At 35.6% G+C, this 16,436-nt stretch overlaps 1 protein-coding gene across 36 annotated transcripts in view; it reads right to left on the bottom strand.

The window, feature by feature from the left end:
- ADGRL3 (adhesion G protein-coupled receptor L3) overlaps window positions 1–16,436 on the bottom strand; it is a 723,514-nt gene that overhangs the window by 52,601 nt on the left and 654,477 nt on the right. For all 36 annotated transcript variants that reach the window (XM_084885599.1, XM_084885586.1, XM_084885612.1 and 33 more), the window contains 2 exons: window positions 15,827–15,893; window positions 13,913–14,004 (listed from right to left, as the gene is read on the bottom strand). In XM_084885599.1, the coding sequence (XP_084741725.1) occupies window positions 13,913–14,004; window positions 15,827–15,893 (159 nt within the window). The remainder of the gene's footprint in view (window positions 1–13,912; window positions 14,005–15,826; window positions 15,894–16,436) is intronic.

Here is a 16,436-nt window from a genome sequence, read left to right on the forward strand (position 1 = left end):
ATTGCACCAAAGGCATGTTCAATTCTTGGTCAATAGCATGTACCTGGGCTGGGATCTACTCCCCACCAAGACAGGGAGTGTGTGGCAGGCAACCAGTCTGTGTGTCTCTCTCACATCATTGTTTCTGTTTCTCTCTTTCTCTTTCTCTCTCTCCCTCTCCCTCTCCTTCTCCCTCTCCCTCTCCCTCTCCCTCTCCCTCTCCCTCTCCCTCTCCCTCTCCCTCTCCCTCTCCCTCTCCCTCTCCCTCTCCCTCTCCCTCTCCCTCTCCCTCTCCCTCTCCCTCTCCTTCTCCCTCTTCCTCTCTCTCTCCTTTTCCTCCCTCTCTCCCTTCCACTCTCTCTGAAAAAGCAATGGAAAAAATATCCTCAGGCGAGGGTAAAAAAAAAAAATAAAAAAAGCTCTAAATAGCAAAATAACAAATCTTAAATTAATCACATTTTTGGTCAAAGGGCAGCCTCAATAAAGTACTAAGAACCATCATCAATCAAAATATATATATTCCGATGAATGAAATTAAATTAGAAATCAATAATAAAATATTCATACATATCTATCTGCTGCTACATCCTCCCAAGTCCCTAGCCTTAATACATTTTACAATATGCTTTTTAATATTCAAGTAACAAACAAGTCTTTCCTCATATAGATTAGGACTAAAGAGTAAAGAAGAAAAACAAGTTATCAGATTACCATATAAGTATAGTTGAAGAGAATAAAAATAAAATATAAGGATATTTTACTTAAGACCTTAATAACAATCCTATATAAGCTGCTAAATAGCATCATAAAATGGCACATAAACATCAGGATTAAGATTTATCCCATGGGGGGGCAATGTTAAAATATGTACACAGATAATAATTTAATAAAAAAATACAAACCAAAGGATTTATCCCATAACAATAAGAAATATATCAGAGGAACTTTAACAACTGATTCTGAAATTTAAGTGAAAAAAGAGTAAAAGTCTATGAGTATAATGCAATTTTGAAAGAGACACTCAAAATGGAAGGACTTATTCTGTCAGATATTAAACATTTTCTGGTAATAATGTGGTAATAGTAGAGGAATAAAGTCTATGTCCATGGAACAGAAGAGAGTGTGCAGAAACAAATTCCATAGAGGATAGCATGATAGCAGAGTTCTGGAGAAAAAGGATATATTTTTTAGCAAATGATGTTGGAAATTTGTCTCATTATATAAAGAAAACAAAATATCTTCCAAAGAGATTAAAGTTGTTAAAGAAAGTGAATTTTAAAATTCTAAGACAAATAAAAGAAAGTAATAGAAATAAAATGAAATAAAGGGGAAAATATTTTTACTCCTTTTTTAAAAGGGTTGTTAAAAGACCTCAAAAAACATACCTAGAGGGAAATGTTGATGATTTAAATTCATATATTTCCCTTTAACAAAGAAAAAATTAACAGAAATATAACACTCTGGGAGAAGATGTATGCGGTGACAAAAGCATTCAAATTATTTATCAGCAAGTAAAAGGGGAAAAAAAGTACAGGAAAGCTAACAGGGAAAAAAATGAAAACACTCAAAAGGAGAAAATCTAGTAGAAACCAAAGGGCATAATAATTTTACTAGCAGAGCTCTTATGAGTATTAAGTGAGATGCTGCATATTTGCTGTTTCAATATATTGTATTATGACAGATCTGGCAATTTTAGAAACTTTTCTACAGCTAATGGAACAAGATGTGATAACTTCAAAGAGGGCAGAAAAATCAGAGAACTGCATTGACAATGACTATGACAGAGAAGTGTGCCATTTTTTAAACTCACATCTTGCTATATGTAATATATTAATATCCATTAATGTCAACTCTTGTGCTGATAAATTTTTACTTTTTATGCTCATGGCTTGTTTACTTAATCACATAATTAAAAAGTTTTAAATTATAACCTTAGAGTGTCAATCTAAGTTCCAAAATTGAGAGTTTTGTGTTAGCAAACTGAAGTGTCATTTAAAATCTCAACTTTCCACATGATTCTAGAATGTATACCAAAATAGCACATTTATAAATTGCCAGGGTCTTTGATGACAGACCTTTTAAACAAATGCATAATTATATGAAATGGGAGAAAACAAACAATTGGTACTTAGCCAAGAGAAAATTAGATTAGGAAATTTTCAAGTTTGGATTGAGCAGCTCAAGACACCTAACTTTCCACTATACTGTCTGCACTTTTTAATTACAAGTCCAATGATTTAATACATAGTCCTTTCGGTAAAGTAACTATGACTTACATGCTTTCACCAATTTTAATATGAAGTAAAGAAAATAATATTTTATAACAAAGTAACACTTCTGCTAGAAAGCATTTCTAGAAAATAGGAGAATGAGAAGTTAGTCTGGAATGTGTTACCTTTTTGTTGTTTTTACTTAAATTCGGTATTCCCTTGGAATTAGGGCTTCCAGAGCAAGTTAAGTTTTTAGCCCATTTGAGTAGCTTATGACCTTAATTTGCCAGTCAGGGATGGTCTATTTATGACCTTTAATATTAGAGCTTGAGCTATAATATCTTACAATTTTTTTTAATTTTGGGTGGTTAGTAAGTATGTATATAATGCAGAGTGTAAGTAGTGTTGTCAACCAACTAGGGGACCTGGGTAGTACATTATTGACTAAGATGGCAATTAACAGTGAGAAAATAGTAAGAAAATAATTGATTACAGGTTATTCCTTCCATTTAGTCTCACATTTCTTTGTACATCTCTTATTCTAATGCATCTTTCCACCATATCCCTTCTTCCCTAAAAATTCCATCTTGTCCTTTGAACTCATTGTCCAATATCAACAAATTCCCCTACATCCTAAATTTCATCCATGACCGTTTTTGTCATCTTCAAGATCTACAATAAAATTTCCCCTCGCTGACAGTGTTTTCCCTGAAGATTACACAAACTCTAGTCTTAGTTCTGTCATAAACTTCAGGGAGTAGAAGTGCCACTACCAAAGCTCAATTTACCCTTTCTCAAGAGGCTGCAGGATCTACACTGGCCAAAGAGGAAAGCATGAACATGAAGGGGTCGTGTTCAGTGAAAAAATGGAGAGGCAGAAGAGCAGGTACAGAAGATCTAGAGATGTTAGCAGATACCAAAAATAAGAAGGAATAAAAGGTGGTAGCAAATGCCTTGAGAGCAGAAACCTCAGAGGAGCTGGATAAAAATTGGTTTATGTATTGAATAAATGATTTGCCTGAAAATAATTCAAAAGTGATTCAAATTCCTTTATTTAATATTTGGAATCTATAGTTCCAAATTACTCATTCCTTGTGTAATTATTCATGAGGGGAAACTACATTAAATTCAATGTTAAAGTGAATGAAATCATTTTAGGATAATAATTGTTTTGCTCATAGTGTGTCAGATTTCATTTTACAAAATATAATTAAATGAGATTTATTAAATATATTTTTATACTTAATAAAAGCTTGAACTTTATTGAAATGCTTAAAATGTAAAGAAAATAAATAAATAGCAATTATTTTTTAAAATAAAATGATAATAGTGAGTTTTTAAAAATTTATCTCAAAATTATAACTATTATGGCTCCTCCATTAATTTTTAAAAATTATATAAATAAGCAATTCAAAACACCAAACTGAAGGATTTGGAGACAATGAATTATAGTAATTAAATGCTCTAATTTTCGTTGTTATATAGCTATAACCATAGTAGCATATTCACAATAGAAAATCAGACTTGATTTTGTAACACTTTTTCAGTAGTTGGAAATATAGGATAACTCTTTCAGAAAAACTATATCCTTAGATTTTTATTTCTAATATGTTTATGAACAGAATGTCTACCTAAACCATTAAAAAACACACACACAAAAAAACTTACATTCATTATACCAATATCAAAAATTCAAAATTGCTATGGTATAATAAAATATAAATATTTAGTCTGTGTCCCAGTATCCTGGCACTGGGCTCCTAAAATGCCTGGAACCTTCTGAGTGATAACAGTCTTTTGTATGCTAATGAGCACATTGGTGTGCTCAGTGGTTGAGAGTCTACCCATGAACCAGAAGGTCATGGTTTGATTCCTAATCAGGGCATATGCCCAGGTTGCAAGCTTGATCCTCAGTAGAGGGCATACAGGAGGCAACCAATGACTTTCTCAAATCATTGATGTATCTTCCTCTTTCTCTCTCTCCCTTCCTCTCTGAAATCAATAAAAATATATTTAAAAAATAATAATGACCCCCTGTCCTGGTGCCTGCCAACCAATCAGTGGAGACCTTGGCCCTGAAAGGACACACCTGGAAACCTACTGAATATCCTACTGGGCTCTTCCCCTGGGACCTCCCTAAAATGTCCGCCCTTAAAACCGTTAGGATGGAGAGCCTAAGGCGCTCTCCCTCCCAGGAGCATGCCCCTACCTTCCCTTTCCCTCCCCCCTCCCTGCCCCAGGTACATCACCATTACCTTCCTCACTCCCAAGCTCTAAGGGCCCTTCCAATTCCTCTATAACTTGCTTCCTAAGCCCATTTATTCTAGCAATTGCTTTTTTTTTTTCATCTATGATTTACTAAATAAATGTTCTCTTACAGTCTGGGTCTTGGCTCTGAGTTCCTTCCTAGCCATGATGATACAATTGGGTTCATCTTAACAGAATCATGCATTCTAGTGACTAGTGAGAGAAACAGTCTGGCTGAAAAATCACTGTCTCAGTATTTTGCACCCACAGTATGGATCTGTATACTTTTACTATTAGTAATTTTTCAAGCATCTTACTCTGCTTTATGTTTTAAAAGAAAATATATCACAGTGACAAATTAAAACAAAACACAAACAACCCAGAACGTGCAAATGTGCCACTATAGAAAACTAGAGGCCCGATGGGTGAATGTGCGCGCTTGTGTGTGTGTGTGTGTGTGTGTGTGTGTGTGTGGGTCCCTCAGCTCGGCCTGTACCCTCTTGCAATCCAGGACCCTGGATCTTAACCACCCACCAGCTTGCTCCTTACTGCGAGGCTTGTTGTTCCTCAGTGCTGCTGGAGAGGGGGGAGAGGCTCCCGCCACCACCTCTGTGCTCACCAGCCATGAGCCCGGCTTCTGCCTGAGTGGCGCTCCTGACCATCAGGGGCAGCTCCTGCACTGAACGTCTGCCTCTTGGTGGTCAATGTACGTCATAGCCACTGGTTGTTCTGCCATTTTGTCTTTTCACTATTTGGTAAATTTGCATATTAGTTTATTTATTATTCTATCTAACAAAAGGGTAATATGCAAATTAACCATCACTTTTTCACAAAGATCGCAGCACCCTTAGCCACAAGATGGTGGTGCCCCGTCCTCTCAGCCCTGCCTGATTCCTCCAGTCCCAGGGGGCTGGCTGCTGAGAGTGGGCAGCATGAGCGGCCTGGCAGAATGTCTGCTTCGTTGCTGCGGCGACAAGACAAGCCTTCTGCGCCCGACAGCGAATGGGACTCTGGCCAGGCCAGGGTGCAGATGGGCCTCTGGGCCATGGAGAGCCTCTGGGCAGTGGGCACAGAGCAGCCAGGCCCCAAGAGAGCTACTGGTGCATGAATTTGTGCTCAGCGCTACTAGTACAGAATAATAAAGATATATAACAATAAATCAATGCTGAAAATAAAATATAAAAAAATACTAAACATAAAAATTATGAATAAAATAGAACAAATAAAATTTCTATCCTGATGACTCCAAATTTAAACCTCCAGCTTTCACTATTTTAACTTCCTACTCAACATGTACAATGCAATGTTTAGTAAGTCTTTCAGAGCTATGTTGCATAAAAAAACCTCTTCTGATCAAACCCTAATGTGTATTTCCCTAAGGTTTTTCACAGATCAATAATAACATCTTACTCTTCCAGTACTCCAAGCCCAAAATCTTGGAATTGCACTCTGCTTCTTTCTCTCATAGTCTATGTAAAATAAATTAGATAATTCTGTATGTTCTACTTTTAAAATATATGCAAAAATTTAGCACTTCTCACTTGTTAAATAATGAATAATCAAAGGATAAAAACAACATCAAAGCTTATTAATTAAAAATTAACCCCTAACTAGTATCGCTCAGTGGATAGAACATAGGCCTACAGACTGAAGGGTCCTGGGTTCAGTTCTAGTCCAGGGCACATGCCAAGGTTGTGGGCTTGATCCCCAGTGGGATTGTGCAGGAGGCAGACAAGCAATGATTCTCTCTTATCACTGATGTTTCTATTTCTCTCCCCCTTCCTCTCTGAAGTCAATAAAATATGTATTAAAAATTGAATAAAATGTGTAAATTATATGAAACAGAAATGTTATTTACTTAAAATTATCCTCATATGTCTTCCACTCATGAAAATTAGCCCATAACCATTTTGGGGGAGAAAACTAGAGTCTTATGAACAGTTAGTTTAGGTTAATTCTTCTGTTATATGTACGATTACTTAAGAAATGTTAATATCATAAAAAGTTCTGATTATCAAGCTTTCCCAAAGTCTGAATGTACATTTTCTGTAGGATATAAAGAAATCTAAGTCCCAACCATATACATAGAATGAAGGAGCTGCTGTGTTTTTGTTTTTTGTTTTTATTATGAAGAAAAATTATTTTCCCCTCAGGTATTGTTTTAGCCTTTCTCAATCTTAGACAAAAACTGATTCTCCTAAATCTGATATAAACCTAATTATGTTGTGGAAAAGTAAAACAATTATTTGATCTCAAGATACAATGGACAGCAATTCCAGTGTGCTGTGACAGTCATCCTTCTAAATTGTTTTCTCCAATGTCAGCTCCCACTGTATGAAGTACATTGAATAAAGTGATATATAAAACACCTGGTTTCTTGAAAGGTTATATGAGGATTTGGATGCATTTTAAAGAAAAAATCTAAAAAAGAGAGATCAACCCTTTTATATTTCAGAAAACTTAGACCTATAAACTAAATAGCATGATATAATGAGATTTGTAACAACACTTGCTAAATTCTCAGATTTGTGAATCAATAACTACAATTTATCTTCCAAAAGAAAATGGTTGTTAAATGCTGAAATTAAGTTAATCAGCAAAGGACTGTTACCTAAAGATCTTAACTTGTTTGAAGAAAACCTAATGATCTCATAACAACACATAAAACTTCAAAAAGGGCTGTCTGGATTATATTACACTTCAAATACACCTGGATCATTTATGATAAAAGCCATGGCACATTTCCAGTGACATTTACCCACAGACCAAGAAAATGGAAGAAGACTAGAGAAAATGAGATAACCGACAGATGATATTCATTTTCATTATTAAACACTAGAGGCCTGGTGCACAACATTCGTGCACTTGGTGGGGAGGGGGTCTTTCAGCCTGGCCTGTGCCATTTCACAGCCAGGAGCCCTCAAGGGATTTCCTACTGTGGCTTAGGCTCACTCCCCATGGCCCTCAGTTGGACATCCTTAGTGCTGCTGCAGAGACAGGCTGTTGTGCTTACCAGCCGTGAGCCCCTGTGGGGGCGTACTGACCACTAGGGGGCAGCTCCTGCAATGAGCATCTGCACCTCTGGTGGTCAGTGAGCATCATAGTGACCGATCATTATCTGTCCTATATAATAAAACCCTAATATCCAAATCAATTGAACGGCAGAATGATCGATGGAATGATCGGTCACTATGATACACACTGACCACCAGGGAGCAAACACTCAACTCAGGAGCTGCCCCCTGGTGGTCAGTGTGCTCCCACAGGGCGCCTACCACTCAGCCACAAGCCCTAAGCTTGGGCAGTAAGGAGCAAGGGGTCCCAGACTATGAGAGCTCTGTACTTTGAGAGGGATGTCTGACTGCCAGCTTAGGCCCGTTCCTTAGAGGAGTGGGCCTCAGCTGGCAGGCGGACATCTCTGAGGTGTCCCAGACTGAGAGAAGGCACAAGCCGGAACTCCCATAGTGCATGGATTTTGTGCACAGGCCACTAGTATACAAAATAATTTGAAATCTGTGAAATTTTCATTTGACTTTAGAGTTTTGGTGATGAGAGGTAAACTATTATACAATCAACTGAATGGAAATGTAAGCTATATTTTTAAAACTCTGCATGGATTATACTGAGTATATTGAACTTCCTTTTAAAAATGGAAATTAATATTTCAAAATTTTATATCACTAGCTAATATTTTGAAAAGAACAAACAAGAAAGTACTAAAATATTTTTTTGTCAAAATTAATCTAGAAAATTTTAAAGTGGGAAAACATTTTTATTAAATACAACTTAGAACTACATGTATTGTTCTCATAAAGATTCACACTCTTTATAGAATATTGCTCTGACTGGAGTATAAAGATGATACATTGTGAAAAGCAGGCTATATATTAAGATATTATAATAAGTACTTATATATGGTATATGACATATAATGTAAAATAAACAGTTATAATCATATTCATATAAAACTTGAAGCATTAAAATATTCTTGGGAGATTATTATTGTTTTCAAGATTATATCAATTTGCTTTTCTGCCTTCATATTTAAAACCCTACCACCCTTAACTTTGTAAGGGACTAATGTAATACTAGTCAAGCTGAATGTAATTATGACTTAACTATTTCTACCAATATTTAGCTTCCAGAGGAAAAGAGTAAGTTATTATAGACACTGGTAAGCAAAAACATTTTTTATTCATTCCTGAAGACATCTTAGAGATCTTTTCATCCTGTAGGTATCCAAGCTCATCGAGGATACTTTTTTATTTTTCTCTCTCTCCTTCATAACTAACTACAGAACTTGCTATTTATTAACCAAGTGTGTATTTCACACTAGGGCCAATTTTTCATAATACCATAAATTTGGCTTTAATAAAAAAAAAGATTCATGTCATGCAAATTCTTAATGATGCCATATGGTAAGCAGAGCCAGGCAAATTTTAATGGGATTTTATAAGGAGGTGAGCAAATTTCATGATGCAAAGCACAAAGAGCAAAGGCAGCAAGCAATATATTTCCACACAGAGTGGTGAAAAATAATGAAAGCGTCCTGTATAGGCACTAAATTACATGCTGTATGCTTTACACATATGATCATATTTAATTACTGCAAAGCTCTAATTAAGTAGATACAATTATTCCCAATTCAGGCGAGATACTGAGAGTGTGAGCCATGGTGTATCTTGCAAGGTCACATAATCATTACAAAACTGAACAGAAATTTCAGTTCAAGTGTGTCTGACACTAAAGTTATGCCTCCTCTCTAATGTCTTCCTTTAGCAAATAAGAGCCCAGGGAAGAACGAAGGCAACTGAAAGGCGTTTCTTTCAATCATGTGACAATGTGTTTGCCACCCATCACTCAGGTAAAACCCAAGTTAGGAGGGGAGACCAGAAATCAAAGAAAAATGTGACCAGGCCCAAATCAGAAGTCTGCATACATAAACCAGTCCATGGGCAAAAGCAAAGGGAGAGGTTCAGAGGAGGCAAGTCTAATAGATTCCTTGTCCCTCCATTATGGGCACCAATTTCCTTTCTGAGCCCTAAAAACCTTTATTATTACATTTTATTCTTCAAAAACACTTGTGATATTATTAGATATATTTTCCAAGAGTAGCTGTAGTTGATAACTATAGAAATGTCAATTTTTATTTTGAAGGTAAATTTCAAGCGTGTCCTAAATGCTCCTCAAGAATTAAAATTTATATATCATAACACTTCAGTGATATTAACAGCTCCTTTGGATAACAAGTCAGTCATTGTTTTATTCATGTTTACATATAGATTTTCAAAACTGAGTTAGATTTTTGCTATGATTACCCTAAGCTCCAATTTCAACTTGTCAGAAATTCAACCAAAAATTCAAATGATTGTAATTACTCTATTCCTCCAAACTGAATTACCTAGTTTGATGAAACAAAGAGACAAAGGACAAATAAACAAACATCAAGTAGAAATGTATTGTTTAATTTTACTTTTTTAGTGAAATTTGAAAATTGGCATACCTCCTTTCCTTTTAAATCATATTACATAATTCACTCTGTTTGTTTATGAATTTTTTCCAGAGTATAGTTTTAGTATAGCAATGAGCACGCCAAATAAATGTTCTATACTTAACATCAAAATGTGTTTATTATGACAGTGAAGTAAATTAGGAATTAAAATGTAATTAAATTAGTTCTTAAAATGATAATTAAATTAAGATAGATTGAAGTCAGCAAGGCCTAGTGTTTGGGAAGAGAATATTAGGAGATAAAATATCAGGGATAAAACCAGAAGCCAAAGAGAACACATCTACCCTGTTTCCCCGAAAATAAGACAGTGTCTTATATTAATTTTTTCTCCCAAAGTTGCGTTTGGTCTTATTTTCAGGGGATGTCTTATCTTTCCATTTGCTAGGTCTTATTTTCGGAGGATGTCTTATTATCGGGGAAACACGGCAGAATGGCCAGAGGGGTACATGGCTTAAGAGACAGCTGGAGAAAGGAAGGGGCACCCAGACAGGGTACACTTAGTGGGCCACGGTAGAGGGTCTGGGCTTTCATGGAAGAGCAATAGGAAGCCATTGAGGAGTTTTACCCAAGAAAGTTGCATGGTCAGATCTAAACTTTTCAAGGAATCACTCTAGCTCAGTGTTTTTCAACCTTTTTTGGGCAAAGGCACACTTGTTTCATGAAAAAAATCACGAGGCACACCACCATTAGAAAATGTTAAAAAATTTAACTCTGTGCCTATAGTGACTATATATAAAGTAATTCTCTTGAATAGGAATCAAATAAACACAAAGAAAGTATTTTATAATTACTTTATTATGAAATATTAAGTAAACAAAATAGTGAAAAATTATAAAATTCTTGTCTTGTCTGCACCTACGGCACACCAGGCAACATCTGTGCCGCGGAACAGCGGTTGAAAAACGCTGCTCTAGCTGATCAAGGCAGGGGCAAGAAACAATATGGGGAAAGAAGTTAGGAGACTAGAGCAGTGGCCCTGTAGAAGTTGATGGTGGCCTAAAAGGAAATGTTGGCAGTGAATTAGGTAAAGGAGAGATCTAGGTGTGAATTAACATGTATAATAAAAGCAATAAAGAGTTGGTAAATGAAGAAATTATTTTAGAAAGATAATAACTTTGACATGACCTAATAGGTATTCTTTGCTTAAATAAACAAAACAAAATTATCTTATTAATCATTTAATAAAACTATAGAAATCAAAAGCAAGTAAACATTATTAACTTTTATGCTGTCACCATGTACTAAAAAATACTTTTCAGATGAATAATGTTTATTTATACCTTTAAAATAAATAGTCTCACATCCAACATACTATGTAAAAATATAAAATAAATCCTTACTTAAAAAAAAAATCAATTTCCAGATTTTGTGTTTTGCTTAATGTTCAAAATCATTATTACTTTTCTTAAATTCTTCTTTCTTTTCCTTATCATCTATGCCACGCTGATTTCTTTATAAGAAATTATTAAATAGTTAATATATTTTAAATAAAAATGAAACGTCCTTTAGCTTCTGGAAAGTTCTAAGGAATATTTTCTTATTTTCTCTCTTCCATAGTCCCCTACATTCTGCAGAGGACCATCTTTCCTGCTTCATAGAGGAAAAGAGCCAGAAATCCCTCAATTTACTGCCCTTCTCTGGTCCCACCACAGGTCGACATCACACCTATTATTTATTCCATCCGGTCTCAGTGAAAGAGGGTTCCCCTTTCTGGATTCGGGTTACACTGGAACCATGTTCTCATGAAATCTACTGAAGTGGAACTGCTGGACCACTGCTCCAGTTCTTATTCCCTACAATTCAAGCCACAACTCTAACACCCACCCCCCTTCTTACATTTCAGACCGCTCAATTCTTGATTCTTCCCCATTAACATGTCCATGTTGATGTTTCTTCTATCTTAAAACCACATGCTATAGCCTTTCTAACAAACCCTCTTTGCTTTATTGATTTTTTAAAAGGCATCATCAAAGGCTGTTTATATTCCTCTGCTCATTTGATGTTTGGGTATGCTTCATTATAATGTCCATTTTAAATAGGACGGGAAGGCTCAGTAAATAAACTTTCCAAAGGATGACACAGCTTGGATAGAATTCTAATCAAGGTGTTCTGATTTAAGTTTTTACTTAGGAATATAAATCTTGATGCCAATAGTGACATTAAGTGTAATTCTTCCCTTTACGTTTATTTTTCTAAACAGTAGTATCATAAAGATTTGATCCATATTTTACCAAAAGGGATATGTGTGAATAATGAGAGTACAAACTTATCTTTAAAAAATATGTGGTTGTTCTTTAAGTACATGACCTTTTTTCTGATTTTTAACCTGTTAAAAACTATTACATAAATATTCATGTATTTTTTTATGGTAATAGTTTAAAAAATAATAAAAGATAAATAAAGTATTGCTAGTATATTGTTTTATACTGCAGAATAACAGATATAAAGATGTTGTAATTTATACTAAGGTGAGTAAAAGAACAATATGATAAAGAAAACATATTTTATTTAATTTACCCAAATTCAATTTTATCAGTATTAAATAGCCCAAGGAATTAACATTACATTTTAAAAGAGTAGTCTAGTTGTACATAAATCAACAACATAATGACTATTATCTCAACTAATTAATATTAAGACCTACAAAAGACTCTTGCTTGCAGTAGGTAATTCCTAGTTTGCTCCAGTATATTGTGATTTTCTAATTAGTTAGCTATCCTTTTCAACTAATTTAGACAGATTATTGCTTCAACAACAGTAACCATTTAATGCCAATACACCTTTGTCACTGAAGTCTTTAAAGTGTTCATTTATTCTATAAACATTCAGTGAGGATGTACTGTGGGCAAGGAACTATGGTCAGGCACTCAATGTAGGAAGATGGAAAATGGGTGACACAGTTGCTATTGGAGGTAGATCAAGGAGAACGTCCATAGCACATGACAATTACTAGTAACCTCAGGAAACCTCTGAAAGAATATTCATTTAAACATAAACATTTAACCAAGTGAACACATAGGCAAATTATATACAAATGCAATTTAATACGTAATATCTAGTAATGGCTAACATACATCTAACAGTCCTGTCTTTCTCAAAAGTCATAGACTAAAGGAACAAGGTAATGTTTGGTTATATGAGGAACCATTCTTCTTTTCAGAAAATATAAATTTGCTTCTTTACATAAAGAAAGTGCTACTCGTGTGGAAAGTACTCTGAATATTTTCCTATCTCTGCAGGGCTAGGGTTTTCTGAACACAGACAAGTGGAATTTGGGTTAAGAGACAAACCCGGGCAGTTAAAAGATGACTGAGTGGCTGAACAGATAGTGAGAGACATCTGGAAGGGTTTACCTCCCAGGAGTTAACATTTCAAAGGAGGGAGTGGGGGGCTGTTGAAGCCTGAAGCCATGTATTTATATTCTAAAGGCTTTTACATTAGGGAGTTGAGGTTTCTCTCCTTCTCTCCAAGAGGAGAGCAGCTGTATGGCAGCTCCTATAGAAATGCCCAGGGTGATAACCAGGAGCTCTTCCCCAGGGGGTCGGATCTCCCTTCTGGTGCTTGCAGAGCCCACCATCTGCCTCTCTTCACAGGGCTCTGAGGGGGACATGGAATGTTAAGAAGTGATGTGCTTATTGCTCTAAGAAATAATAGTCTGCCTGGTTCTAGAAACTTCACAGATGCTTTCAGAACAAAATAAATAAATGCATATATTGAAATCTTACGTTGTAAATCAGAGCTGGGGAGGGGGAGGGGATGGTTTCTTTGAAGACAGAGCTTCATTATACTCATTTTCAGGCAGATCAAGTTACCATAATAGTCAATAAATGATCTTATTCCACAAAAACAACACACTGATTTTTATCATTTTTTTTGTCATAGGATTTCAGGGCAATTAAAAGCAGGGAGACTTTAGTGTACCAACGTAAGGCGGCCTAAAGAAACAAAGAGAAAAATCACTTACTTGATATTATCAAGGCAGCCCGATTCAGGTTTCAGAATGGCAGTATGATGAAACATTTTATATAAAGCAATCCCAAGGAAGATTACATTAAGCTGGAATGTAAAAGGTACTGTTATGTAGCATAACTGGACTAGAAAAGAAGGGAGTCTATTCACAATAACAGATGAGTTGCTCTGGGAAATTAACTAGCACTCCACTCTTAAAGGAATTGGACCACAGATGATTGCCTAGTCTTTTAGGAAAGGCAAGAAGCCAATTTGGGGACAGGAATGCCAAGGAAGTATAAAGCACTGTTACGCCAAGTACAAGCAAATACTAAAATCGATCTATTTTTGAACCACAAAATAAAAAAAAATTAGAAAATTGTGGTGAAATTCTGATATTAAAACAAACTAGGCTTGCCCTGACCGGTTTGGCTCAGTGTATAGAGTGTCAGCCTGCGGACTGAAAGGTCCCAGGTTCAATTCCGGTCAAGGGCATGTACCTTGGTTGCGGGCACATCCCCAGTAGGGAGTGTGCAGGAGGCAGCTGATTGATGTTTCTCTCTCATCGATCTTTCTAACTCTCTGTCTCTCTCCCTTCCTCTCTGTAGAAAATCAATAAATATATTTTTTAAAAAATCGAGGCTTAAGGTAGCGGGAACCTCCACTGAAGGTGTTATATTACTGGAGCCAGAGACAGCATATTATTTAAAAACAATACAAAACATTAAAGTTCCAGTGCAAATTCCATATATCTGATTTACATAAACTGTGTAGAGAGCCACATGTCAAATTGCCCGTGATCACCTAATTTGTTTATATATTTCAGAACTTGGGATTGGTGGGACTAAGAAAATCCAATTGTTAGCCCCAAGTCTAAATGATATGGGGTTATGATCCTTTATCAAATTCAAAAAGTCTGAAAAGTAAATGTTTAAAAAATTCATTGGGTAACAAAAAGCCTGGCCTGAACAGAACCCATTTGGAGGGAGAGCTTGATTTGAATGGATATAAGAATCTTCATGTCTTTATTCTATTTGATCTTAGTTTTCCTATAACTTTTTTTCTGCGGAATTATTGCTGTTTGGTTTCAGAGTCTTGCCTACTCCCTACTGTGAGTACTGGATGCTATGTTTGATTTGGGGCAACTGCTTATTTCTCACTAGGGATAATATATAATATGCAGTACAGATACCATATGACCTTGATAACATTTTAAAAAATTCTGAATTTCAAAATATACCTGGCTCAAAGGATTTCAGGAATTGAGTTGTAGACTGAGATTTTATTAAAAATCAAAAGGCTATTTTTTTTTTCAAAAAATGGACAGCAACTTTTTATTTCAAATTGTTAAGTTTGTAAATGATACTAACAATTAAATCTAACTGAGAATAAATAATTTCTATTTGAAATCAAGATAATACGCATCTAAAATAAAAAAGAGAAGGCATGACTCTAGAATGCTTGCTTGAGGCATTTTTATATAAAATCGTTTTAAATTTTAAAGTTTTCAAGATTTATGTAAAAAAGAAAACTATAAGGAATAGTAGGATATTTTGCCACTTTCTAATTTCTAGTTCCATTCATAATTCAAATTATCCAAATGAAAAAAAGAATGGAAGCGGTCAAACTTAAAAGCCATCACTATTCAAAATCTATAAACCCAAATGGATTATGTTAGATCAGGCTCCTCAGGAACCAAAGCAGCACATAAGCTTGAAAATGCATGTTCTCTTCTCATAGTTGTTTTGATTAAGCATTTTACAAATATAAAAGTAGACTGTAATGAGTGTCTCATTGTTTGAGTTCATGGGGTCGAATCAGTACAGGTTTTCCCCAAAGTAATCTATGTAAATTAAAGATTGTCAGTATAGGGATAGTCAAAGTTTCATTTCTTGACCCGGAGACCACAGAGTTAATTAGGAGTTCTTACCATAATGATCAAGGTCGCTGGTCCTATAAAACTCCAAATGAAGTAGGTGTCAAGTCGGAGCCAACATCTGCAATGAAACACAAGGGAGAGAAGGCATTCAAGGACTGGGTATGGGACATACATCAAGAGTGAGCGAGTGACAGAGAAGAATGTGAGCTGCAAAGCATTCCACTGGGAGACAGGAAATATTACATTGCTTGTTCATTTAAATGCTGAATTACGTGCCCAATTTCTGACAGCGCTATTGAGGAGTCAGATAATTACCCCTGGAAGAAGCAGGGGAAAATGGCACTGGGCTTATTTGCTAAGGCCTTTTGTCTGTCATAGAAACCTGAAAAAAAGAGAAAAAGAGAAAAAAAAAGAAAAGGAAAAGAGCCATACACGTAGCCTTTAAATCGAGTCGCCTTAAGCTATCCTTTTCTCTTCAATTATGGTGCTACATAACCTGTCTATCAGCTGTCAGGCAAAGTGACATTTTCCTGTCAGGAAGATCTCGGGAAATTCTGTACAAAGAGGAAATAAAATTGGTATCGGAAGATTGAAGTTTAATTAGGTTGGGCAGCCAACCTTTGAGAGTTCTTGAGTCTTCAAAAGTGCATTGTTACTGCTA

This window comes from Pipistrellus hanaki, assembly GCF_964339955.1.
Source record: "Pipistrellus hanaki genome assembly, chromosome: 1".
Classification (NCBI taxonomy): domain Eukaryota; kingdom Metazoa; phylum Chordata; class Mammalia; order Chiroptera; family Vespertilionidae; genus Pipistrellus; species Pipistrellus hanaki.